Raw genomic sequence first — 24853 nt, 5'->3', positions numbered from 1 at the left:
GCAGTATTTCCAAGTGTGGAATAGTCTGTCTCCAGAGCCCAAGGAGGCCTCCCAAGCCTTTTCCTTCATTCTTCATGATGGAAGTTACAAGATGCAAGAATTTCTCCTTCACTGTCAAGAGGATAGCCTAACATGCTTCAGACGACTGGACCTCTAAAATATTACTGATGTAGCAGGTCCCTGAAATCTCATAGCATTAATCTCCTTCCCTCTAAAGTAAATGTATCTTATCAATGCATCCTTGATACTTATCATTTCTTGCTCATCCAGTATGATTAGCATTCTTTTTTAAATTGGCTCTAGAAAAGGTATTCTTTTATGTCATGGCAACTGCAATTGGGGCTAGTACTTGACAGAATTTATGGTATCTACTGTAATTTTCCAAGGACCATCGTCTTTTGTAGAAAACAAACTGGTGGATCAAATAGAAATACAGGGGGGACCACCATCTCTGCATCCTTTAAGAGTGGTAGTAATTTCTGCCATTCCTCCTTGACATTGAATAGTGTTTTGTATTCACTGTCTTGGCCACAATGGCAAGTAATTTCAAAAACTTCCACTTGACCTTCCTCACCCACCCACCCTCAGGCCAAAGAATCAAAGTGAGGGTTGTGTCAACTGTCAAGTATGTCCTCTTCAATTATACTTTCAAGGAAGGGAAATAAACAATGGGTATACTTGTGGAACCAGTGGACCCCCTGTGAACTGGATCTGGGCCAGGATTCTATTACTTGGCCTCATATGACTTCAGTCTAATAGGAGGGCTGTGATGAGATTTGGGGTTTCTGAGTAACAAAGTCAACTCAGATTCTGACTTTAAGCAGTCCTTAAAGTGTCTGGGTATTCACCTTTGTCCTGTTACCCAAAGAATTGGTCACAGGTTCTATTGTGGTAGCATTAGGTAAATTATTGCCATATACACTTTTCAAGAGTGCTTGCCATTGGATACCTGACCTCTTCTTCACTCAGTGGGTTTGAAAAGTGATTCAAATCCTAAAATTGGAAAAGGAATCATGAGTTTTTTTGAAGCAACTGGCTACAGCCTCCTGGTCATCCATCCTTGATCTCTTCTCACTGTGTAGACTGAGTAGTGTCTGTGTGGGCTGCCCATCTGTCTTGCCTCTTTGGGGCACTATGTTCTGGGAGCCACAGCCTCTCCATTAGTCAGCTCTGCTGAATGCCACTCAGACCTTTCTCCTCTTTACCATAAGTGCACCCACCTGACTCCTAACTGTGAAGCATGGCCATTTGGTCTCCACTGTTTTAGGGGGTCATCCCCATTAGTTAGTCCAGTTCTTTAAAAGTGAAGTCTTTCCCTATAGCTGTTGTAACACATTACCAAAAGCAGTGGCTTAAAACTACACAGATTTATTCTCTTGCAGATCTTGCAAAATCCTTTGTAATTTTTTGTAACAGACTAAAACAAAACTGAAGGCTATTTTATGAGTTTATAAATGTATGATTTTAAAATGATAAGCTAGGAATTGTAATCTAATTATTCAGTACTTTCAATAACATCTGAAACTTTTTATAAAAATATTTTATAAAGAAGCTATGGTATCTCCTGCCTTTGCCTTGGTATGGGAACAATTTCTAAGTTGTTGATGATATGTAGATTTTATAGTACCTCCTCTCTATAATGGAAAACAAAATCTGATTAATAGTAGCTAACATTTATATAACACTTAATAGTTTGCAAAACACTGCCACATATATCTTCTCATTTGATCCTCAAGACAATTTTATAGGCAATATTATTGTATCATTAGCTAATTTTACTAGTCAAAATCTTTATCCTCCCAGAGGTTAAGTAACACTCCAAGTTTTCTTGATTAATCAATTACAGAACCACGATTTGACCTACATCTTCTGACACTAGAGTACATGCTCTGTATATTTTACTGCTACCTTTTGCTTGCGTAAATTATCTTGGTCAAGTTTTTTGATCAATATGGACTTTATCTTTCTCTGCAAAATACAGGCAGTATTTAATAGATTATAAAGGATATTTTCAGCCCTATATATCATTTTCTTTTGCATACTCTTGGCAGACATGAAAGTGGATAATTTATTTTATTTTTCTACCTACAGGACCAACCATAAGGGAACTAGATATAATCAACCCCTTATCAGATAGAGTTAATTTGCCACATGGTGATTCTTTCCCAAGACTTAATCTAAACCTGATTACAATGTCTATCCTAATACCTATATCTGGTGAGGCCATAGAAAAATAGAAATAAAAAGAAAAATTTGGATAACTATCATGAATGTTTCCTTTGGAAATTAACTTGGTGAAAAATGAATTAAAAATCTTATTCAATATTAAATTATTCTAACACTAATTCAGAATGCACCCCTATGTTCATAGCAGCACTATTCACAATTGCCAAGATATGGAAGTAACCTGTGTCCATCAACAGATGAATGGATAAAGAAGATGTGATATATGTATATACACAATGGAATACTACTCAGCCACAAAAAAGAATGAAATTTTGCCATTTGCAGCAACATGCACGGACCTAGAGATGATCATACTAAGTGAAGTAAGTCAGAAAGAGAAAGACAAATATCATATGATATCACTTATATGCGGAATCTAAAAATTACAACAAACTAGTAAATATAACAAAAGAGTAGCAGACTCACAGATATAGAGATTCTAGTGGTTACCAGTGGGAAGAGGGAAGGGGGAAGGGGCAAGATAGGGGTAAGAGATAAAAAAAAATTACTAAATATTCAACTATTAAGTATTCAGACAGTGGTTTGTACAAATTTACATTTCAATCCCAAGAAAGAGGGTCTGAGAAGCATAGAGCAAGAAACTACATTCAGGACTTCCCTCACAGTCCAGTGGTTAAGACTCCGTGCTCCCAATGCAGGGGGCATGGGTTCGATCCCTGGTTGAGGAACTACGATCCCGCATGATCCACGGCACAAAAAAAAAAAAAAAAAAAAAAAAGAAAGAAGCTATATTCAGTATAGCTTTCTAAATAGTTCTCTAATTATATCTTTCATTCAGCTAATTTAATACAATAATTATAACAATTCTCTGAATGGAGGACCATTGTGTAATATTGTACTATTGCAAGGTCAAAAAGCATGGGTTCAAGTCCTGATTTCTCCATTTTAGCTGAGTGACCTTGAGCAAATTGTTTAACGTTGTTATGGTTCAGTTCCCTGAGCTGTAAAACAGTACCTCTGTTAGAATGGAGAGAACTGAATGACTTAAATGGCTTAATACATACAAATCATTAAGTACTGTGCCAAGTACACCATGAGTGCTGCATAAGTGAAAGACAGTACTATTAATAACCATGTTATGTTGCTACTATTACTATTACATCTGGCAAAAACCTTAAAACCTCTATGATATTCTACCTCTCATACACCTTTGGTCATCTTCTAATCTAAGACATTTCATGAATTTTTTTTTCTCAAATATTGATTAAACTTCAAGGAAAGGGCTTTAAAGCAAACTTCTTTATTCTTTTCCTTAGACGTAGGTGGCAAGTTTAAAGAGAGGTCAGCATAATCTAGGTTTATGTCTGAGCAAAGAGGAAATGCTGGGAATCCAGGAAGTTTGTCAATTTTTTTATACAAAATGTGTCATGCATATTCTTTACTGCCAAATCATGTTACTAATCTCATAAAAATACTTTATAACTTATTTGACCTCAAGAAGAATACATCATAGTACTCCTCCTGGTTACAAAAAGGGAAATAACACCTGGCATGAATTAAAATATTTTAAATCACTGACAACAGTAAAAGCAAGCTGCAAATTTTTACCCTGAGTAGAACAAGTTTTGCAATTAATTTTAAACTATGGATAGAAATGATCTTTAAAGAAATGATGTTGTAGAATTAAGCAAATACATATCACTAGTCCAATAACATATTCAAAATTAATATAGAAAGGATATTTGGTGGCCTCATGGTAGGGTCACATCTGTTGAGAAAGGCTGTAGTCTGGTGTTGACTGAGGATCAAAAGATAGACAACATGGGTTTTTAAACCTTAGAAAACTCCTTAACTGTTAATATGATTAAAGAGCTGCCTATATCAGAAAAACTCAAAATAGAGGCTTACAGGAGACAGATGTTCCTTCCCTCTCGTGTTCTGTCATCCTGGCTGCTTGAGCCCCAGCTGCTCTTCATGCCGGCACTGTGGGCAGTGGGAGAGGGTAAGTTGGAGTAATGTCACAGGCCACAGACCTTATTTCTTAAGGAGACTTCCTGGAAGTCCCGCCCAACACTTACACTTAACATTTCACTGCCCACTTGGTTATGTAACTGTGCATCTCTGAGACGGCATGAGATGGGACAATGCAGTCTTTTCCTCTGAGTGGCAGTCTTGGTGTTCTGCTATGGGTAGGGAAGGAGAGGAGAGCTGCTGGGGCAGACGATTTAAAAAAAGAGTCTGAGCCACCATTCATCTAAGTCATAATTAAAGCAGTTCTATCAGTTCCAGGCAAGCAAAAGCCACAATATTTGATGGAGATCTTTGAGACATTAACCACAATGCAAAGTGCCTGTCTTCAGGTGTCTAAAATAAAAATCAACACATTACTGTTTGGGTAGCAGGGGTTGGCACCAACACGTCTAACATAGCTATTAAACAGTGATTAAGTCTGGGCCATGAAGTCAGGTCATCCAGGTTGAGCGGCAGTTCATACCAACTGTATGCACTTGGGTAAGTCACGTGACACCTGAGATTCCTCATCTGTGAAGTGAGGAAAATGTTACTTATTTGTTGAGGTTGTTGTGAGAATTAAATAAGTTAAAAATGTAAAGTTAATCAGTACAGAACTCTGCTGAGACCCAGTTGGTTGGTGTTCAATAAATATTGGCTGTTATTAAAATTTATATTTTATTAGTGTTATACTGAAGGCACACATTATCTAAAAGCCTTCATACTACATAAAGATATATAATGAAAACAAAAAATTCAATTAAATGTATATATTAGTTTTATGCTTAATAAATTTACATTTAATTTTAGACCACACATTATTACTGTGTGTAGAGTCTAATAATCTATATTTCACAGAGAATTTTAATTAAATACATAGACTGCTAAAGAAAACAACTGCAAAAACTTCATAATAACTAGGACTGTATTTCTCTTTATTATGAATTTTTAGCATACATTTTTGCAGTATTAATAACCAAGAAAGTCATACATAGTATCCAAAAGAGAGAATAAAAGAATACACTTGGCTTAAAAATCATTTGATCCTAATTAAATCACAAGTATATTGTAGAATAATGCCCAGATTCCTATCAGTGAAATTCTATCTATTTAAAGTTTTATAAAATCTACTCAGCATTCTACATTAGTGTCTTGGAAATAATCAGCTCTTTGATATTATTTATAAAGTATATGCATTAAAGGAACTGTAGAAATCTTGATACACTGATGAATTGCACCCTCCAGTGGGAAAAAAATTTATCCATAAAAACTTAGTATGCTTCTGCAATGCAGGTTTAATGCATTAAAATGTGCTTTCACCTAAAAATTTTAATGTAATTATGTTTTATAACCTGCACTAATGTATATCATTAGTATATGTATACACTAATGTATATCACTAATGTATTCATTTCCTCTGGGTCTCCAGAGAGTTGCTCTGAGTTTCAGAATCTACTGTGTAAACAGGCCATTAAATGCTGGGAAAGTAAAAGAGCTTTAAATGAAAAAATTAAAAAGAAAAAGTAAAAGATAAAATTGGACATGCACAGGCATAAATTGAATATTTTCTAAAAGAATATCCTTTACTCTGTATTTCATGTAGAAATAGTTTAGATATATTATACCACATCATCAGGCAAGTGTTTCATTCTTCTTCAAAATGTATATGATTTTTTCAATTGGAAAAATATGAATTACTGCCTGTCAAATTATTATTTTTCAGAAAGAACTGAAAGGCTAAGCACGTCTCTATGTTTTTCACTATAGTCTGAGAAGCATACAAGCTTCCACCAACAGGATGTAAGAGGTATGTTTTGAACACAGATCAGTTTGACTCCAAAACTGAACTCATTCCACAATATTCTATGCTAATCCTATGGTTACTGAACCCTTGCTCAATCTTCTTCTGCTTCTCATGAATCAACAGCACACTATCAAAATCAGGAGCAGGTACCACCTAAAACTGGGGTTCTTTTCTTAGCTGTCATCTCTCCTTGAAATTCCTCCCTTCTTTGCTTTCCTCTCTCTGCTCAATCTGACCTCAAAAATCCCCTCTATTTTCCCAATTCTTCTCTAGCCTTGCCTTACACACCATACACACCAGGCAAAATGAAAGCCTTATAATCCAACTTGAGTGCCTTCTATCCTAGCACGCTCATTAGAGGATTTCCAAACCTCTTCCTTGCAGATGGTCATACTAAGAAATACAATTTTCTCTCCATGCTGCCACTTTACCAAACAAACATCTGCTGTACTTGACAAATCAACTTAAAGCTTTCTCACAAAAGAAAGCAAACACAATTTTTATCTTTGTTACCTGAAGCTCTGACAGCCCAGGGTCAAATTCTGACACCCCCTGTTTCCCCTCTGCTCCTTTGGTCTTGTCTCTTATCAGAAACCCTTCTGGAACCAGCCTAGGCATTGAGCTGTCAAGTTAAGATTTGTTCTCACCCTTCTTGAATACCTTCCTCAACCTAATTCAATGTTTTAATGTTGCTGGTTTTAGGTTTAATTTCTACTTCTTCAAAGTTCTTTATTTACTCCACTTTTTTTTTTTTTTTTTGCGGTACGTGGGCCTCTCACTGTTGTAGTCTCTCCCGTTGCGGAGCACAGGCTCCGCTCCGGACGCGCAGGCTCAGCGGCCACGGCTCACGGGCCTAGCCACTCCGCGGCACGTGGGATCTTCCCGGACCGCGGCACAAACCCGTGTCCCCTGAATCGGCAGGCACACTCTCAACCACTGCGCCACCAGGGAAGCCCCTGACATCTTTTCTTCATGGTACTTTAAAAAAATATATTTTTTTCCTCATTATAAAAATACATGTTTATAATAGAAAAGTTGAAATTTTTTTTAAAAAATTGAAGAAAAGAAAATCTTATGTCACCCCACAACCTAGAGAGACTTCCTATTAATATTTTGGTGCAACGTTTTCCAATCTTTACTCAGTATAACTTTTTTATACATGTGACCATACCATATGAACAAAAAGTACTCTTTTACACATAAAAATTATTATGTAAGCATCTTCTATGCTATTACAGTTACAAAAATGAATATATCATTTTTATTGAGTGATCAGCTCAGTGCTTTGTGACCACCTAGAGGAATGGGATAGGGAGGGTGGGAGGGAGGGAGACTCAAGAAGGAAGCAATATGGGGATATATGTATATGTATAGCTGATTCACTTTGTTATAAAGCAGAAACTAACACACCATTGTAAAGCAATTATACTCCAATAAAGATGTTAAAAAAAAAAAAACTACATTGAGCCACCACTTCACTTCCATTAAGATGGCTGTGATTAAAAAAAAGACAAGACAATAAGGCAAGGATGTGGAGAAACTGGAATTCACAATCCTCATACATTGCTGTTGGGTACACACAATGGGGCAGTCACTACATATATATATATATATAATTCATATAATATAAAGTCTACCCTTTTTTTAATTTTGTTTTTTAGGTTTTTTTTTTTAATTTAATTTTACTTTTGGCTGCTTTGGTCTCTGTTGCTGAGTGCGGGCTTTCTCTAGTTGTGGCTTCTCTTGTTGTGGAGCACGGGCTCTAGGGCATGCTGGCTCAGTAGCTGTGGCACGCGGGCTCAGTAGTTGTGGCTCGCGGACTCTAGAGCGCAGGCTCAGTAGTTGTGGTGCACAGGCTTAGTTGCTCCGCGGCATGTGGGATCTTCCCAGACTAGGGCTCGAACCCGTGTCCCCTGCATCAGCAGGCAGATTCTTAACCACTGCACCACCAGGGAAGTCCCAAAGTTTACCCTTTTAAAGCATACAATTCAGTGGTTTTTAGTGTATCCACAAAGTTGTACAACTATTACCACAATTTAATTTTAGAACAGTTTCATTACCCCAAAAGAAACCTGTACCCGTCAGCACTCATTCCCCTACTCCCTTTTTCTATAGACCCTTACAACTACTAATCTACTTTCTGTCTTTGTGAATTTCGCTATCCATTTTATATAACTGGAATCACACAATATGTGGTCATTTATGTTTCACATCTTTCACTTAGCACAGTTTTTCAAGATTCATCCATGTTGTAGTATGTATCAGTACTTTAATCCCTTTCATGGCAGAATAATATTAAATTGTATGAATATACCAGATTTTGTTTATTTGTTCATCAGCTGATGGACATTTGGGTTTTTTCCACCTTTTGGTTAAAATGAATAATACTGCCATAAACATCTGTTTACAAGTTTTTGTGTGAACATATGTTTTCAGTTCTCTTGGGTATATACCTAGAAGTGGAACTGCTGGGTCATATGGTAACCCATGTGCTTAACTTTTTGAGAAACTGACAAAATATTTTCCAAAGTGGGTGCCCCATTTTATGTTTCCACCAGCAGTGTATGAGGATTCCAACTTCCACAGCCTTGCCAATGCTTGTTATCTTTTTAATTATGACCATCCTAGTTGGTGTGAAGTGGTAGGTATGTACTTGTGGTTTTGATTTGCATTTCTATACTGACTATGATGTTGAGCAACTTTTCATGTGTTTATTGGCCTTTATATATCTTCTCGGGAGAAATGTCTATTCAAATCCAATGTCCATTTTAAAAACTGGGTTATTTTGTTTTATTTTTTTTTACTCATAAGATTTTAAAATATATTCTGGATACTAGAATCTCATCAAATTTATTATATGCAAATACTTTCTCCCATTTTCAGGTTGTCTTTTCACTTTCCTGATAGTGTCCTTTCCTTTTGGTACTGTTACAAGGTGGAGAGCTTGAATGTCACTTTGCAACCATGTTTTTCTTACTTTTTAAAAATCTCTATTGTTCCTTGCAGAAACTAACAAGTAGCCAGCCTGCAAAACTGAATTCCAGCCCAGCATCACAATGCAGAATTTTGAAGGGTGGACTTGAAGTTAAGACAATAACTTAATAAATGGCACACAGGAAGGTAAGAGTTCCTTATCAATTATAAATTGTTTTTTTTTTTTTACAACAAAAGAAAACTTTGATACTGTTGACCCTCTCTTTTAAGTGACTGTTTCCATTTCATTGATATCTGTTCTTTGTTGTTTCCAGCCTTATAACCTCTTTGGAATTTGGGGTGTGTGTGTGTGTGTGTGTGTGTGTGTGTGTGTGTGTGTGTGTGTGTGTGTGTGTGTGTGCTGATTTCTTAAAATGAATGCATAGGTCAAGGATTTTCAGTTTTTCTTCTAGTGTGAGCATTTAAAGTTAAAATTGCCCTCTAAACATGATTTTAGCTGTCACATTTGTTTTGATATATTTTTATTATTATTCAGTTCAAAATATTTTCTAAATTTTATTGAGATTATTTTTTCTTTGGGCTATTTACCTATGGGCTACCCATGTATTAATGAATTTCCAAACATTTGGGGTTTTCAAGTTATCTTTTTTTGTACTAATATGTATATATAATAATGTTATATATATAATTAGTATATAAAATATTATGCAATAGTATACTTATCTTTTTATATAAGTAAATAAAATAGTACATAATATGTATACAAATGGATAGATAGAAATTCATAAGTATATATTATAAAATATGCAGATAATTTAGTACAGGCATACATGTTTGAAATTGTTATATCTTCTGCATGGATTGCAAATTATATTATTATGATATGTCCTATCTCAAATAACTCATTTATGTTAAAGTCTACTTTGTCTGATATTAATATACATACATCAACCTACCTTTGGTTAGTATTTGCATAGTGTATCATTTTCCAAACATGTCCTTTTAACTTTGTTTTGTCTGTAATAATCAAGTTTTTGTAGTAATCAAGTCTGTAGTAGCAAGTTTTTGTCTTTTTTTTCATTCAGTCTATCAATGACTGTCCTTTTAATGGAATAGTTTGGTCAATTTACAGTTAAGTAATTAATTATTACATTTGGTTTTAAATCTACCATCTTATTATATTTTTCTATTTGTTTCAAATGCTGTTTCTTTTTCTCTACTTTCTTTTCTTCATCTTGATTCTTCAGTGTTCAATTTCCCCACCTCTATGAGCCTATTTATTAAACATTTGTTTAATTTTGATTTTAGTAGTTACTCCAGAGGTCGTAACAAACATCCTTGAGTTAATAAAGTTATATATAAATTAGAACTTTTAACACATGCTGGACAGCACAGGACCTTAGAAATTCTTAATTCAATATATCTTGTGTTTTATGTTATTATTTTGTTAATCCCACAGTCATTTTATTATTATTTTCACAGTCAATTTGCATTTATTCATGTTATTCTTTACTCTTTCCTTCACTACACTGCTTCCATCTGTGATTTTTCCCTTTGCCTAAAAGTCTCCATTTGGTATTTCTGGAACTCTGAGTCTGTAGTTAGTGAATTCTCTCAAGATTGGCTTATTTCAACTATTTTTTATCTTGCTCTCATTTGAAGGATTTGTTCTAGCTCAGCAGTTACCTTTTTTGAGCATCATTAAGATATCATTAAGATGTCTTTTGGCCTCCTAGGCTTCCATTGGGTAGTCAGCTCTTGGTCTAATTTTGCTCCTCTAATGCCAATACTTTTTTTCCCTATGCATGCTTTTAAAAATTTTTTCCTATCTCCAATTTTCAGCAGTTTTACTATGACATGCCCAATTTTACTTTTCTTTGAACTCATCCTGCTTTTGGAGTTCCTAGTATTTCTTGAATCTCTGGCTTGATGTCTCTCATCGATGGGAAATTCTCAGCTATTATCTTTTAAAATACTGCCTCTTCCTCATTGTCATTCTCCTCTCCTGCTGCTGCGGTTCTATTAAGATTTGTGCTTGGTGTTTTATGTGTTCTACATATTTCTTTTTCCTCTTTTCTGTATTACCCATACCTGCTTTCTGTGTTTTATTTTGGATATTTCTTCTGATTTACCTTTTAGTTCAATAGTTTCTCTTCAGCTCTTTCTAATCTTAGTTTACACACATCCATTCTTTTTAATTTCACCTATCATATTTTCCTGTTCTAGAATTTCTATTTCATTTCCATTTTCAATATTCTGTCAATTCCTTGAACATATTACTCATAGTTTGTTTGTTGTTGTTGTATTGGTCCAATAACTTCATTTTCTTGATCTCCTCTGGATCTGTTTTGTCTGTCTTTTACTTTTTTGGAAATATCCTGTGTGTGTGTGGGTGTTTGATTCAATGCTGGCTATTTTATATTAAAAATTAACAAGTTAAGAGTCTGGATGACATCACCTTAATCAAGACAGCATTTGGTTTTGCTCCTGGCAGGCAGAGAGACTAAGAGAAGAAGCAATTCCTGATTGTCTTTCTCAAAGGAGTAAAAATGTAAGGGCTTCAGCGTTGTGATGGGTGGTCTATTTCTAGTACGTTCTTACTCATAGGTAAGGCCTTTCAGAGTCCCAGCTGAAAACACAGGGTGTTTATTAGGGCCCTTCCTTTCTCCGGGTCCTTAAATTTCAATGTTTGTCTCCCTGCCTCATGAGTCTGTCAAGGATCTAATCATTTTATCAGCCTCTCAGTTGCTTCTTTCCAGTCAGTAACTGCCTTTAGGGAGAAGCCCCCGCCTCCCAAAGCCAGATCACCTCTTTGAGCCTCTTTTTCTTGCAGACCAGGCCCTCACAATTCCTCACACATAACCCTGGTAGCTATACCATGCATCCAAAACAGTAGCTTTTGTTAAAAAAACATTTTGTCCTAGCTGCTCACAGCAGAATTGGTTCCAGCTACTTAATTCACCATTGCTGATACTGGAATTCCTCCATGCAAAAAAATTTTTAAGTTTATATGGTTGATTTAACAATTTGTTTCCCTAATTGCTTCTGAATTTTGATTCGTGGTGAGAGAGACCTTCACCATTTTACTGTTATTTAGAAGTTTGTGTTTTGTTATAGTTCTTTTATGGTTTCAGTTTTTACATTTAAATTTTTGATCCATTTGGGATTTATCTTGATTCACTGAGGTTATATACAACTTACTTTTATTTCTGATGCCACCTCTTTATCTATCTTCATTTATTGGATATTCTATCTTTATGTCACAGACTTGAAATTTTACCTTTTTATATAGTAAATTAACCTGTGAATTTGAAGCTCTGGAATTTCGATTTTTCTATTGTTTCATTGTATGTCCCTGTTCAAGTGTCTGTGTGACATTCTTTTTTTTATGACTTTAAGATTGACTGTCATGCAATATTCTGCATGCATTTCAAGTAAATAATTTGATCAGTTATGATATATGTATACACTAGTGAAACCATCACTACAATCAAAATAATTAAAATTTTCTTGTGCCCTTTTTTAATTTATCACAAACTCTGATGCCACCCATTGTGACTAAGCAACAAACTGTCATTTTAATCTGCAGTTTCTAGACATTTGATAAATGGAATCATGTAGAATACACTCGTTTTGTTTTTTATTCAAGTTATTTTGAGACTCATCTATGTTGTTGCCTTTGGCATTAGTTTGTTCCTTCTTATTGTTAAGTAATAGTATTCTATATATTTGTTTTTCCATTCACCTGTTGTTGGACATTTAGGTTGATCCCAATTTTGGGCTATCACAAGGAAAGCTGCTATAAAATTTTGTATATAAGACAGTGTGGATATAATGCTTTGGTTTCTCTTGAATAATGACGGAATGGCTACGGCTTCCCTGGTGGTGCAGTGGTTAAGAATCTGCCTGCCAATGCAGGGGACACGGGTTTGTGCTCTTGTCCGGGAAGATCCCACATGCCACGGAGCAACTAAGCCTGAGCGCCACAGCTACTGAGCCTGCGCTCTAGAGCCCGCGAGCCACAGCTACCGAGCCCGCATGCCACAACTACTGAAGCCCACATGCCTAGAGCCCGTGCTCTGCAACAAGCCAATGCAATAAGAAGCCCACGCACCACAACAAAGAGTAGCCCCCGCTCGCCACAACTAGCGAAAGCTGCGCACAGCAACGAAGACCCAACGCAGCCAAAAATAAATAAATAATTTATTTTAAAAAAAATGGAATGGCTAGCTTGTATATGTGTAATTTTATGAAATTGCTCAACTATTTTCTAAAGTGCTTGTATTCCAATAAGAAGTGAATGAGGGACTTCCCTGGTGGCGTGATGGTTAAGAATCCGCCTGCCAATGCAGGGGACACAGGTTTGATCCCTGGTCCGGGAAGATCTCACATGCCACGGAGCAACTAAGCCCGTGCACCACACCTACTGAGCCTGCGCTCTAGAGCCTGCGAGCCACAACTACTGAGCCTGCATGCCACAACTCCTGAAGCCCGTGTGCCACAATTACTGGAGCTTGAGCACCTAGAGTCCATGCTCCACAACAAGAGAAGCCACCGCAATGAGAAGCTGGCACACCGCAATGAAGAGTAGCCCCCGCTCGCCGCAACTAGAGAAAGCCTGCGTGCAGCAACGAAGACCCAAAGCAGCCAATAATAAATAAATAAATAAAAATTAAAAAAAAAAAGAAGAAGTGAATGAGATTTCCAGTTGATCTGCATCTTTATCAACACTTGACACTGTCAGTCTTTATAAGTTTAGTTATGCTTAGGGATGTATCTCAGTGTGGTTTTAATTAGCATCTCCTTTAAGATGCAATTTAAAGATAAGATCTTTCATGTACTTCTTTCATGAAATGTCTGTTCTAATATTTTGCTCATTTTACATATTTTTTTCCTTCTCATTAGTTGCAAGAGTCCGTTTTATTTTGGGGGCATATGTTTCTCAAATATCTTCTCCTAATCTTTGGCTTGCCTTTTGATTTTCCTAATTGGTTTTGAAAAACAGAAGTTTTTAATACTGATTAAGTCCAATACATTGATGTCTTTAAATCTACAGATCAATTTGAGGACAACTGACATCTTTACAATATTGATTCTTCCAATCTATGAATATGACATATTTCTTCAATGTTTTCTTTAATTTCTTTGAGTTGGGTTTTAGGGGGAGTTCTCAGAAAACAATGGCCCACAGGCCAAAATCAGCTCATGGCTTGTTTTTTGTATGGTCCATGAGATAAGAATAATTTTTACATTTTAAAGGGTTGTCATAAAAATGAAGAATAAAATGGAAAAGATACTACCCGTAGCTCACAAACCTAAAATATTTCATATCTGGTCCTTTACAGGAAATTTTGTCAGCCCTGTTGTACAGAATTGTGTGTAGAGGTCTTGAACATAACTCATTAGATTCATTCCCAGGTATTTTATACCTCTGATGCCATCAAGTAACATCTTTTATGACTAAGTTTATTTAAAATGTTACATGCCTGTTACAGAGTGGTTGTTTAATGGATATTCAACAAATAAATGAAGAAAAACATTTTCATTTTCAGAAATAAATTTGTGAAACAGCCTGCTAAAGGATGCTGAATTAAGACCATGACAGATCAGCAAAAGGAAGACACCGCAAAGAGATTCTGAAGAGTGTAGATTTCCTTTCTGTCTTGGCTTTCTGTCCCTGCGGTTTCTTTTTCGCCCACCCCCCCCCCCCCGCCCCACTGCTACTCCCTCTGACAAAGACCTCTGACACCTTAGGGACATGGATGTTGGTGCTATACGAATCGAGGAAAACATAAAGGCATGATTTTTTCAATTTTATTTTCTTCCTGTTCATTGCTGGTGTATTAGCGAGGGTTCTCCAGAGAAACAGAACCAACATTTGTTTGGTTCTATCTATCTGGATAGATAGATAGAGGACAGACAGATATTCTAAGGAACTGGCTTGCATGATTGATTCTGAGGGCTTATAAGTCTAAAATCCATAGGGCAGGACTGCAGGCTGGAAACTCGGGTAAGAATTGCTGTTCCAGCCTTGAGTCCAAATACTTCAGGGAATCAGGCTGAGTTTCTATGCTCTCGAGGCGAATAGCTTCCTCGGTAAAGACGTTCAACTGATTGGATTAGGTCTAACAAAGATTCTCTCCTTCACCAAACTTTAATCAGGTGCCCCTAAACTCCCTTCTCAATTAGGCTCCTCTGACTTTTGAACTTATGTTATTTGTCTATGCATTCCTCAGTTTTAGCAAGGTTCCTGCTAAGTCAGTTTAGCCAGAATCTCCCACCCTCAATATCTGACATCTGGTTCCTCCTCCTCCTCGAGCCCTGTCTGATCATCCCACCTGCCTCCCGCAAGAACCCTTGTCAGGTCAGTTTAGCCAGAATCCGGCCCCCACTCTGCCCCCCTTGCCCCTCTTGTTTTCTCTTAGCCGTTTTCCGTTCACGGACATGCCAGCCACGCCCAGCCGGCTCCTGGGCTACAAATTCCCACCTTCCCTTGTCTGGAATTGCGCCCAATCTCTCTGACCTAGTACAAAACCCCACTGTAGTAGACGCCCTGAATAAAGTTTGCCTTACCGTTAACAAGTGTCAGCGATAACTTTTCTGTAACTCTTCCATCCACAGGGGACTCGGACATGGGTTCACCAACCTGGTCACTCATCCTATTTGGCTTCAGCCTCTGCCTTATTTTCCTCGTGTCTGTAAAGTCACAGGCCTAGGACCTCGCTACTAAACATGTGGTCCTCAGAGCAGCAATACCAGCACCACCTGCGACTGTGTTAGAAACGCACAATCTTGGCTCCAAAAGTTATCCTTGTGGACCTTTTTCTTTTCTTTTTGTTTCGGCTTTCTTTCCTGTCCTGCCAGCTGTATACTTGTATGTACATTTTTCAGTGTTTTCTGTGGACAATAAAAAGTTAAAAATGAATTCTAGGTGCAACTGCGTTAGCTGCGTCCGGCTGGGTTCTTCAGACGCAGGGCAGCGTTTGTGGAGACGGCTTCGCCCTCCGCTGAGGGGCTGCCGCAACCGGCCACAAGCCATGAGGACGCGGTCCGCTCGCGGCATGCTGCCTCCGCCCACCCCTACGAAACTCCGCCTCATCTTCCCCTCCGCCGGTCCCCGCCTGGCTGCCCGCGAGGCCCCGACTGGCTCAGTCACAGCGGCCACCGGACTGCCGCGAAAACCCGGACTAACGGACTCCTGAAGTCGCTGGGGTCGCCGCGAGGGTGGCGGGGAGCCTCACGGAGCATGCGTAGGGAGGGCGCGCGCACATGCGCATTGCCGGCGCAGGGTCGCGCGCTGGGGTGTCTGGCGGCCGAGAGGCTGCGCGCGCGGTTGACGTGCTCGGTGGCTGCGGCGGCGGCTGCAGGGCGTCAAGAGGGGAAGGGCGGGCGGGGCCGGGGGCTGAACCCGGAAGTGGGTCGGCGCCAGAGCGAGCGCGCCCGGAGTGGAGCTCAGCGGCCGGGAGCCAACGGGTAGCCCTGGGTTCCCGGTAATGGACGCGCGGGGCATCTGCGCGGGGAGCGGGTTGGCGGGCGGCGGGGGCGCCTTCGGCGGCGCGATCTCCACCCGGCGGGGCCTGAGGAGGCTCTGCTCCGGCGGCCGTCCCCCGGGTGACCCGCTCTCCTCTCCGCGCCTCCCGGGGCCGTCCCGCCGGGCGCCTCCAGCATTTGGACGCTCGCCGGCCCCGAGGAGGTGCGCCTAGCCGCCCCTGGGAAGCGTATTAATGGGGGACGTGGGTTCCGCGGCCGCGACGGCCTGGTTGTCACTGTCCCGGCGCCCCTGCACCGCGAAGGTGGCCGCCTCGACCTGCACCCACGGCGCGCTCCGCGGAGCCTCCCCTTCTGCCCCACTTTCCCCTACCCGGTTCGGGAATCGGGCCTGCAAGGTGTGCTCTGCCTCCTTTAAAATTCTTTTGTTGGCTGTGTTTTCTAACCCGGCCCTCCTTGTTCTCCGCCCTAAAATCTCAGCCACAAATGAGTGGAAGCGGTGACTTTATCATAATTTAGTTTTCGTTTAGGAAGGATTTGTTTACAATGCCGCGAATGATTTAGGATCGCTTGGCCGTGCAGTTATTTTTCATGGTTCATAACTCTTTTCGCAGACCATGCAACCCTCGGGCACGCCCCTCCAGAAGCTGTGATCCAAGACAATCTAGTTTTCCTTTATAAATCCCTCAAGACACTTATGAAGTTTCTTGTTCTGATACCGTTGTACTGCAATGAAGAAAAGGAGAAAGGTTACTTCACATCTTGACGAGAAGATCCATCTAGGCTACCGTAAAGATTCTTCGGAAGGAAATGTTGCAGTGGAGTGTGAGCAAGTAACCTACACTCATTCCACGGAAAGACCAGCTCCCGAAGCTCTTCGCTGTTACCAGGAACTTCCTCCCTCTCCGGATCAGAGAAAACTTCTGAGTTCTTTGCAGTACAATAAGAACTTGCTGAAGTATTTAAATGATGATAGGCAGAAGCAGCCATCTTTCTGTGACTTACTTATCATAGTAGAAGGAAAAGAATTTAGCGCGCACAAAGTCGTCGTTGCTGTTGGCAGTAGTTATTTTCATGCGTGTTTGAGCAAAAATCCAAGCACGGATGTTGTCACCCTGGATCACGTAACTCACTCCGTTTTTCAGCATTTGCTTGAATTTCTTTACACATCAGAATTTTTTGTGTACAAATATGAAATCCCACTTGTTTTAGAGGCTGCAAAATTCCTGGATATTATAGATGCAGTTAAGCTGCTAAATAACGAAAATGTTGCCACTTTTCAGTCTGAGCTAACTGAAAAATCATCACCAGAAGAAACACTAAGTGAGTTAACTGGAAGACTGTCGAGTAATCATCAGTGTAAATTCTGTAGTAGACATTTTTGTTATAAGAAGTCTTTAGAGAATCATTTGGCGAAAACCCATAGATCCCTTTTATTAGGGAAAAAGCATGGGTTAAAAATGCTGGAGAGAAGTTTTTCCACAAGGAGATCAAAACGGAATCGGAAATGCCCTGTTAAGTTTGATGACACTAGTGATGATGAACAAGAAAGTGGTGATGGGTCAGACAATTTGAATCAAGACAGTTTTGATAAGGAAAAGTCAGATAGAAATGATTCTGAGGATCCCGGCAGTGAATGTAATGCTGAAGAGGATGAGCTAGAGGAGGAAATGTCAGATGAATACTCTGACATTGAAGAGCACAGTGAAAAGGATCCCAATGATGCAGAAGAGGAGGCTGAGGCTGGTGATTCTGTTGGAAGCATTCATGAGGGATTAACCCCTGTAGTCATTCAGAACAGTAACAAAAAAATATTGCAGTGTCCCAAATGCGATAAGACATTTGACCGCATAGGTAAGAAAAGAAAGCTTGTTTCCTGTCTCTCATAACTTACTTTTCATGGGTATTTTAAAGGTGATAGTTGGAAACGAAACTTTGAAAGTAACTTTTAAAAAGAAAACTTAAGTAGGGAGGATATTTGATCTTTACGTATTTTATCCTGTTATTATGGGTTTGTTGTGATTCAGGAATTAAGTATTTATATTACCCTTTATTTTCTCTTCCTCATGTCGTGGCAGTAGGTGACAGATCATTAGTTCCTGTATTTAGTGTGAAAAATTCCAGAGTATCAATAATTACGAATGTAGAGCTTTGATTTATATGCTAATTTAATTTCATAGGCAACTGATATTTTTGAGTCATTATAGAAAATTGAATTAGGTTATGTTAGATGTAGTTTAATAATTTGTATACTATTTCCCCTTGAGCATGGTAATAATGTGAGTCATAAATACAGTCACTTTTCCAGTATCCAGTACTGTTTAGAATTGGGATGTTTCAGATTATTCTAATACATAGTTAGGAATAAAACTGTGCTAAATGTAATTTCATTCTGTAGACAGAGACTTAAGGAAGTATCCTAATAGTATTCTTGGGTTATTATAATAATGAATATATCAACTTTTTCTTTATTAAAAAAGCCTATATAGGAAATGTCTCTAACCTTAAGTTAAAATTTTATCAGTGAATATTTACTTTCAAGAGATCTAATATTTGCTAGTAAAATAATTTTTGGAGGTGTCTTATATGGACTTTCTAATGTGAAATTTTAAATTGCAGCAGTTCAGCTATTTACATATAAATCAAAGTTATGAAATTGGGAACTACATTCGACTGCATAGAATGATAAAAAGAAGAGATAAGTGTAATTTGACCTTGTAAAATTACTTATACAGTTTAATATATCCCAATGTGTCTTGGAGTGTTGAGTTACTTGTTATTGGCATAGGTGGAAATTGGTTACATTTGCATTTACATAGGCATTGGTAATTATTTGCTCTCAAAATATTCGATAGTATAAACTATGGCATAGCAGTGGTAACCTCTTTTTGCTTTTTCTTATGCCTTTGAATATTTTTTTCTGAATCAGAATGCTTTTGACAATCCAATTTAATAATTATTTATTGTTATTTTTACTGTGTTTAAGTTTCTATACAAATGAATAAAACAACTTTTTTTGAGTAGGTCAGTTGGAAAAGTGTGCGGATACAAGTAGCGTGTTAAACTCAGGTTGGTAAATGCTCTTGAAGAGCTGTGAACAGATGCTGTGAGGGGTATAGAGACGAGAACAACATTTTTGGATTGAGATACCTGGCAACATTTCATCTTTCCAGTTGAGTCTCTTTTTTAGACTTTGTATTCTTAGCACATGCTTCCTGTATTACACCTTAATTTGACCTAATTTGACTTGAGGTGTGTGGGCAGGGGTCAGTTTGCAAATGGCATTGTAGACCTCAAACTGTCCTATCGAACACTAACTAGGCCCGTGAGATATGTTATGAGCAAGGGGTTCTGTGTTCAGGTAAGACGGGGATAACTATACTCATCTATCTGTATTAATGCTCTCAAATTCTTTAGTAAAGAAACCCGTTCATTTTACTTAACCTGGCATTTCCTCAAATAATTTTACCACTAGACACTTTTGGAGTTTTCCTTGGAAACTCCCAGGAAAGTAGAGTTCTGTGCACACTATTTGGGGAAAGAGTGCTCAAGGTCAAGGTCCTAATGTACTAAGAGGAAGGCGTTTTGCAGCTTTTTTAACCAAATTCAGTTCAGATAATCAGATAATTGTGGGAATCAATCAGTAAGGCACATTGTGAGCTTATTTCCAGCCTCCTTCCTGGATGTATTTTACATTGTACCCCTCTTATTGAGCCCCTCTCTTGCTTAGCTTCATTGGGGCTTGCTGGCTTTTCCCCAGTACAGAGAAAGAGAGCAAGCAAGAGATTGAGATTGTGATTTTATCATATTGGTTACAAAGTATGAGCTGTGGTGATGTCAGACTGCCTGCATTTTTGAATCCAGGTCTTATGTGAGTTGCTTAACCTGTGTGTGTACTTTTGTTTCCTCACAGATAGAGTGGGATGATGCTAATGGTACCTTCTCATGGGGGTTACTATGAGGATTAAATGGGATAGTCCTTGTGAATCACTTAAAATATCGTGTGAAATTTAGGTGTGTAGGGAATGCTAGCTTCTCTTATTGATCATTAATGCAGGTTTTGAGTGTCTCTACTATGCCAAATAAATATGAAATGATATATTCTCTGTCCTCAAGAATCTTAGAGGTTAATGAGTACATGCACAAATACAATTATATTACAATAAGATCATCTTATCAGGACAAATACAGAGGCTTATAGGAATTAGGAAAGATTTCACGGAGCAGGTAGCATTTGAGCTCAGACCTAAAGAATAGGGAGGAACTTACAAGGCAGAAGGACCACAGCTGCAAAGACATGGAGGTAGCTGTTTCTGGAAATTGCTAAGGGCAGGGTGATTTCGGGGTGGGCAAGGAGGCATAATGAAAATGACAAGAGGTGAGGATTGGCAAGTAAGCAGAGGTCAAGTTTTGAATGATTTGTATGCAGTACAGAGGAGTTTTTATCCAATAAGTGATAGAAAGTTGAGAAAACTTTGACAAAGGAAATGACGGCCATAGGAGTTTTAGAAAGATACTCTGGCTTCAGTGATGAGAAGGAAGTTGGAGGTGTTGCAGGCTTGGACCAGGCAGATGAGGAGCATTGGGAACGGGATGTGGGACAGGAGTAGATCAGAGGTGCCCTAAATATAGGCTTCAGTGGACTGGTGATGGATAGAGTGAAAAGAATATGCAGATGGAGAAGACCTGTGTTTCTTAAATGTCCTCCTTTATCATCCCTATCAGAAGTCCTCTTTATTCTTAAAATAAAACAGTTCAAGGGCTACTTTCCAGTAATCCTCATATCACCCACATTTCTTTCATAGGATTTTAATCCTTTCATAGGATTCCACCTAGAATTTTGATTGTTATTTCCCTATATCATTAGATTGTGAGCGTGAAGGTTTTGTATGTTACTTTTGGTTAGTATCCTTCATGATACCCCAGGTTATTTCAGATAATAAGTTTTCAGTAAGCTCTTGTTTAATTGAACTAAGGTGAAAGGTTGACTCTGACTTTGGACTTGTAAGAAGTCTTTAACTTGCTGTCTCAGAGTGGGTTTAGGAGAGAGAATTAATAAGCTCTGAGACCTTCTGCTGGAACCATTAGCTCCACAGTATGTAGTTTAGTAATTTGATTCCAGCACTTTGGATCTTTTATCTTTTTTGACGTGCTTAATAGTTGCTCAGACTGATCCAGTTGTATTTTTTCCTTAGGCTCCCAGCTGTCCTCCTCTCAGCCTATTCTCATGCAAAATAAGAGTCCTTTGACCTTTCCCCTTGTACCGAAAACCTAGCTGGTGAAAAGGCAAAAATGGTGAGAAGATGACAGATGGGGGTGAGAGAAAAAATGATAATTTATCTTTTTTGTCGTTCCTACTGGGAACTAAAATCTTTCCTTAGATTAAATTTAATCTTTTCTAGAGGTAGAAAATGTTTAAAAACTTAAAAAAAAAAAAATGTGACTGTGTAGACCATCCTGACAGATTCTGCTTGGTTCTGAATAGAAAAGAGTAATGACAGTAGCATAATTCTCTACTTTAATGTTAAATATTTTAGTTAAATATTCTTTAGGGTATGCCAAATGACTAAATTCAAGGTTAATTTAAGATTTGGCATATGAGATATAATGAGCTAATTTGGTGATGTTTCTCTTTGTAAAACCTACATACGAAATCTGATAATAATTTTGCATGACCCATATGGAGTGAAGCACAGGGTCAGGTTTTGTTATGTGAAAATATCTTTATTTTGTGTGTCCTGATTTGGGACACAATTCATACTGGGATCAGTCAGAAAAATGCTGTGGATGAAATTTCTTAATATTATTTGTTTTCTGTTGGTGATTAAGAATGGTGGGGCATAGTTTAGTGTTCTGTGAAAGAATACTGTTTTTTTTTTATTTGATAACTTTGAAGTGAACATTTGATTTATACATTATTATTGAATTCCCCCCACCCCATAAGAAAAGAAACAGATATATGTGTAGATTGTGTTTATGCTGAGGAGAACCCCCACACATCCCTACCAATTGATTTAAGCATGGGATTTCTTTGAACATTTATCTGACTTTGGAGTTCAGCGTTCCCTCAGAAGTTCTGTCTCTTCTGTTGGTCAGAAATTCAAATCCATGCAGATAACAGGTCCTGCAATGCCTCTGTGCATTAAATTTGAATTAATAACATAACAAAAATGTGTTTTTACTTTAGAGGTTCTAAATGTTATAATGAATTATTCAAATTTATGTATTTTCGTTGGTCTCTTTGGACTTTGCTGAATTTATTTTTAAATGATTTTATTTGTTTCTTTTTGTGTTTTGGTTAAATCCTGTTAAGTCTACTGGTCTGTAGGCAAATGGAAGTTTAACAATCAAAAGTGGTTTTGATTTTTAATTTAACTGCCACTTGATGGCTTTAATATTCAACTACATATAACTTAATTTTTATTTGCAAGCAAGAATTTCTTGACTACAAATAAACGGAAAATTCTACTAATTGATCTTTCCAGCAAAGGCATTTTCATAGAAAATAAAAGTTTTGGTTAAGACTTTTCTTATAATTTAAGATTTTTATTAAGTTGCTCTTCCTGTTCACTTGGGTGTAAAAAATCAGGAGACTTGAGTGGTAGGGGGTTGATAAGTTAGCCTTCAGTCCTGAGAGTCAGTGCTAAGCAAGCAGTCAATCCCCAGGTAAGAATGGTCCTGTTCCAAAAATCACTTGTAACTTAGTCACTTAAACTCATACTGTGTACTCTTGATTCATTTCCATAATTTAAAAAGCAAGTTTATGAAAAATGTGAACACTTTCACAATCAAGGAAAACATTTTTTTTTAATTCCATAAAATGACCCCTACGTTTGCCAAATTAGAATTGTGGGTTATTAGTACATACTGATGTTTGGATTCTGTACCTTTTCTCATATCCAGTAGATGTGTAACAAATATTAAGGAATCCAATACAAGCATGCCATATTATAATAGAGAAAGATTAAAATCAACTCAGAAAACATTTCCCCAAAGAAATTATGTTATAGCAGTATTGGTCTGGTTATGCCCTGCAAAAAGTAATAAAAATCAGTGCTTTTCCAACTTTTTTGGGGGGGATGGTTCAAGATCAGAAATACATATATTATTATGCTACATACATATATATGTATATATATATATGTGCTCATACATGCACTGAAGCAAAATAATTGCTTGAATCTAGAGTGAATGCACTCTGATATTTTCTGCTTTGTTCTGTTCCTTTTTTCCCCCCAGTGCTAATCATCATAACCCACAGAATTGATTTTATTGACACATGATTTTTAGTTTGTGAAACACTGATCTAAGCCATAATGTAGCTCAACTCTTGTTTTTGAGAACCTACCTGTTATTTGTGATGTCTGTGGAAAGATTTCGCCTTGGGACACACAAGCACGCCTCTCCCCCAGGCAAGCCCCATATTAGCTCTGATCCCTTGACCACAGCAGGGGAACTGGTGGTGCTCCGGTGTGTATACATGTATCAATGCGGTCATGCCCCGGCAGTGGCAGAGGGAGAACTGAGGAGATACTAGGCGTTTTTAGCAATGGCCAGGGGACAAAGTCAAGTTCTTACAGTATTTTCAGAGAGCTGAAACTACAGTTTGATCTGTTATAACATATTCATAAACCAGGTGTATGCATATTTATACTTGAGATAGATCTATGTGCCCGTCCTGTGGCCAGTAATCCTAATAATAATAATAATAATGATGATGACGACTAATAGTTACTAATGCTTACTATGTGCTAGGATGTTTTAAGTGTCGCGTATATATTAATTTGTTTACTTCCCACAGCCCCATGAAGTGTTAATAACGCAAGTAGACAGAGGTTAAATTACTGGCTTGATTAAGATCACACAGCTAATTTAGTAGGTGCCCAAACATTGGCTGAGTTTCCTGACTACATGCATGTAAAAGATGCATAGATCATCATCATATGGTCAGTACCTAAATACCTACTGGATTTTTATCATACTTTTGTTTTACTTTGCTTATGATTGTCATCCTTCCCCCCACCTTAAAAAAAATACCTTGGTTCCCTTTCCTCAATATGCTTATGTAAGTGCAGTGCAGTTAACTTTTAGATAATATACTGTGTTTATTAAATATAATCATATTTAGATACATGTAATAAATTGATGAATGTATTTACTAAGTAGATGAATAATTATGATTATCTTTTGTCCTTAGTGGCCTTTGAATATTTTGGGTTTTATCTAATCTCCATGATATATTTATGATTTATATATTTTTTAAAAGTATATGGATGAAATGCTGTACTTTCATGTTAGCTTTAGCCTGAAGAAAAATTTATACTTTTTTTTTTTTAGGACAAAGCAAAGCTAAGCTTTTCATTGAAAATTACTCTTCATATTGATAGTATTTTTTTCTTATTTTTGTTGCCTTTCACTCAGAGGTATCCT

General features: G+C 37.8%; 2 protein-coding genes across 9 annotated transcripts in view; one reads left to right on the top strand and one right to left on the bottom strand.

The window, feature by feature from the left end:
* CRB1 (crumbs cell polarity complex component 1) overlaps positions 1 to 16164 on the bottom strand; it is a 267978-nt gene extending 251814 nt beyond the window's left edge. For 2 of the 7 annotated variants that reach the window (XM_067729817.1, XM_067729820.1), the window contains exons 1-2: positions 15509 to 16161; positions 4096 to 4170 (exon numbers count right to left, since the gene is read on the bottom strand). In XM_067729817.1, coding sequence (XP_067585918.1) covers positions 4096 to 4132 — 37 coding nt within the window. In that variant the 5' untranslated portion in view covers positions 4133 to 4170; positions 15509 to 16161. Of the gene's footprint in view, positions 1 to 4095; positions 4232 to 15508 lie in introns of those variants that run through there. The other 5 variants (XM_067729819.1, XM_067729821.1, XM_067729815.1 and 2 more) reach the window with 4 other exon arrangements.
* Positions 16165 to 16332: 168 nt separating this feature from the next.
* Positions 16333 to 24853, top strand: part of ZBTB41 (zinc finger and BTB domain containing 41) — a 51165-nt gene continuing 42644 nt past the window's right edge. Inside the window, exons 1-2 of one of the 2 annotated variants that reach the window (XM_067729822.1) lie at positions 16333 to 16425; positions 17038 to 18277. In XM_067729822.1, the coding sequence (XP_067585923.1) occupies positions 17155 to 18277 (1123 nt within the window). In that variant the 5' untranslated portion in view covers positions 16333 to 16425; positions 17038 to 17154. The remainder of the gene's footprint in view (positions 16426 to 17037; positions 18278 to 24853) is intronic. The other variant, XM_067729823.1, reaches the window with a different exon arrangement.

This window comes from Pseudorca crassidens, chromosome 2, assembly GCF_039906515.1.
Source record: "Pseudorca crassidens isolate mPseCra1 chromosome 2, mPseCra1.hap1, whole genome shotgun sequence".
Classification (NCBI taxonomy): domain Eukaryota; kingdom Metazoa; phylum Chordata; class Mammalia; order Artiodactyla; family Delphinidae; genus Pseudorca; species Pseudorca crassidens.
This window is presented reverse-complemented; position numbering and strand designations above follow the sequence as displayed.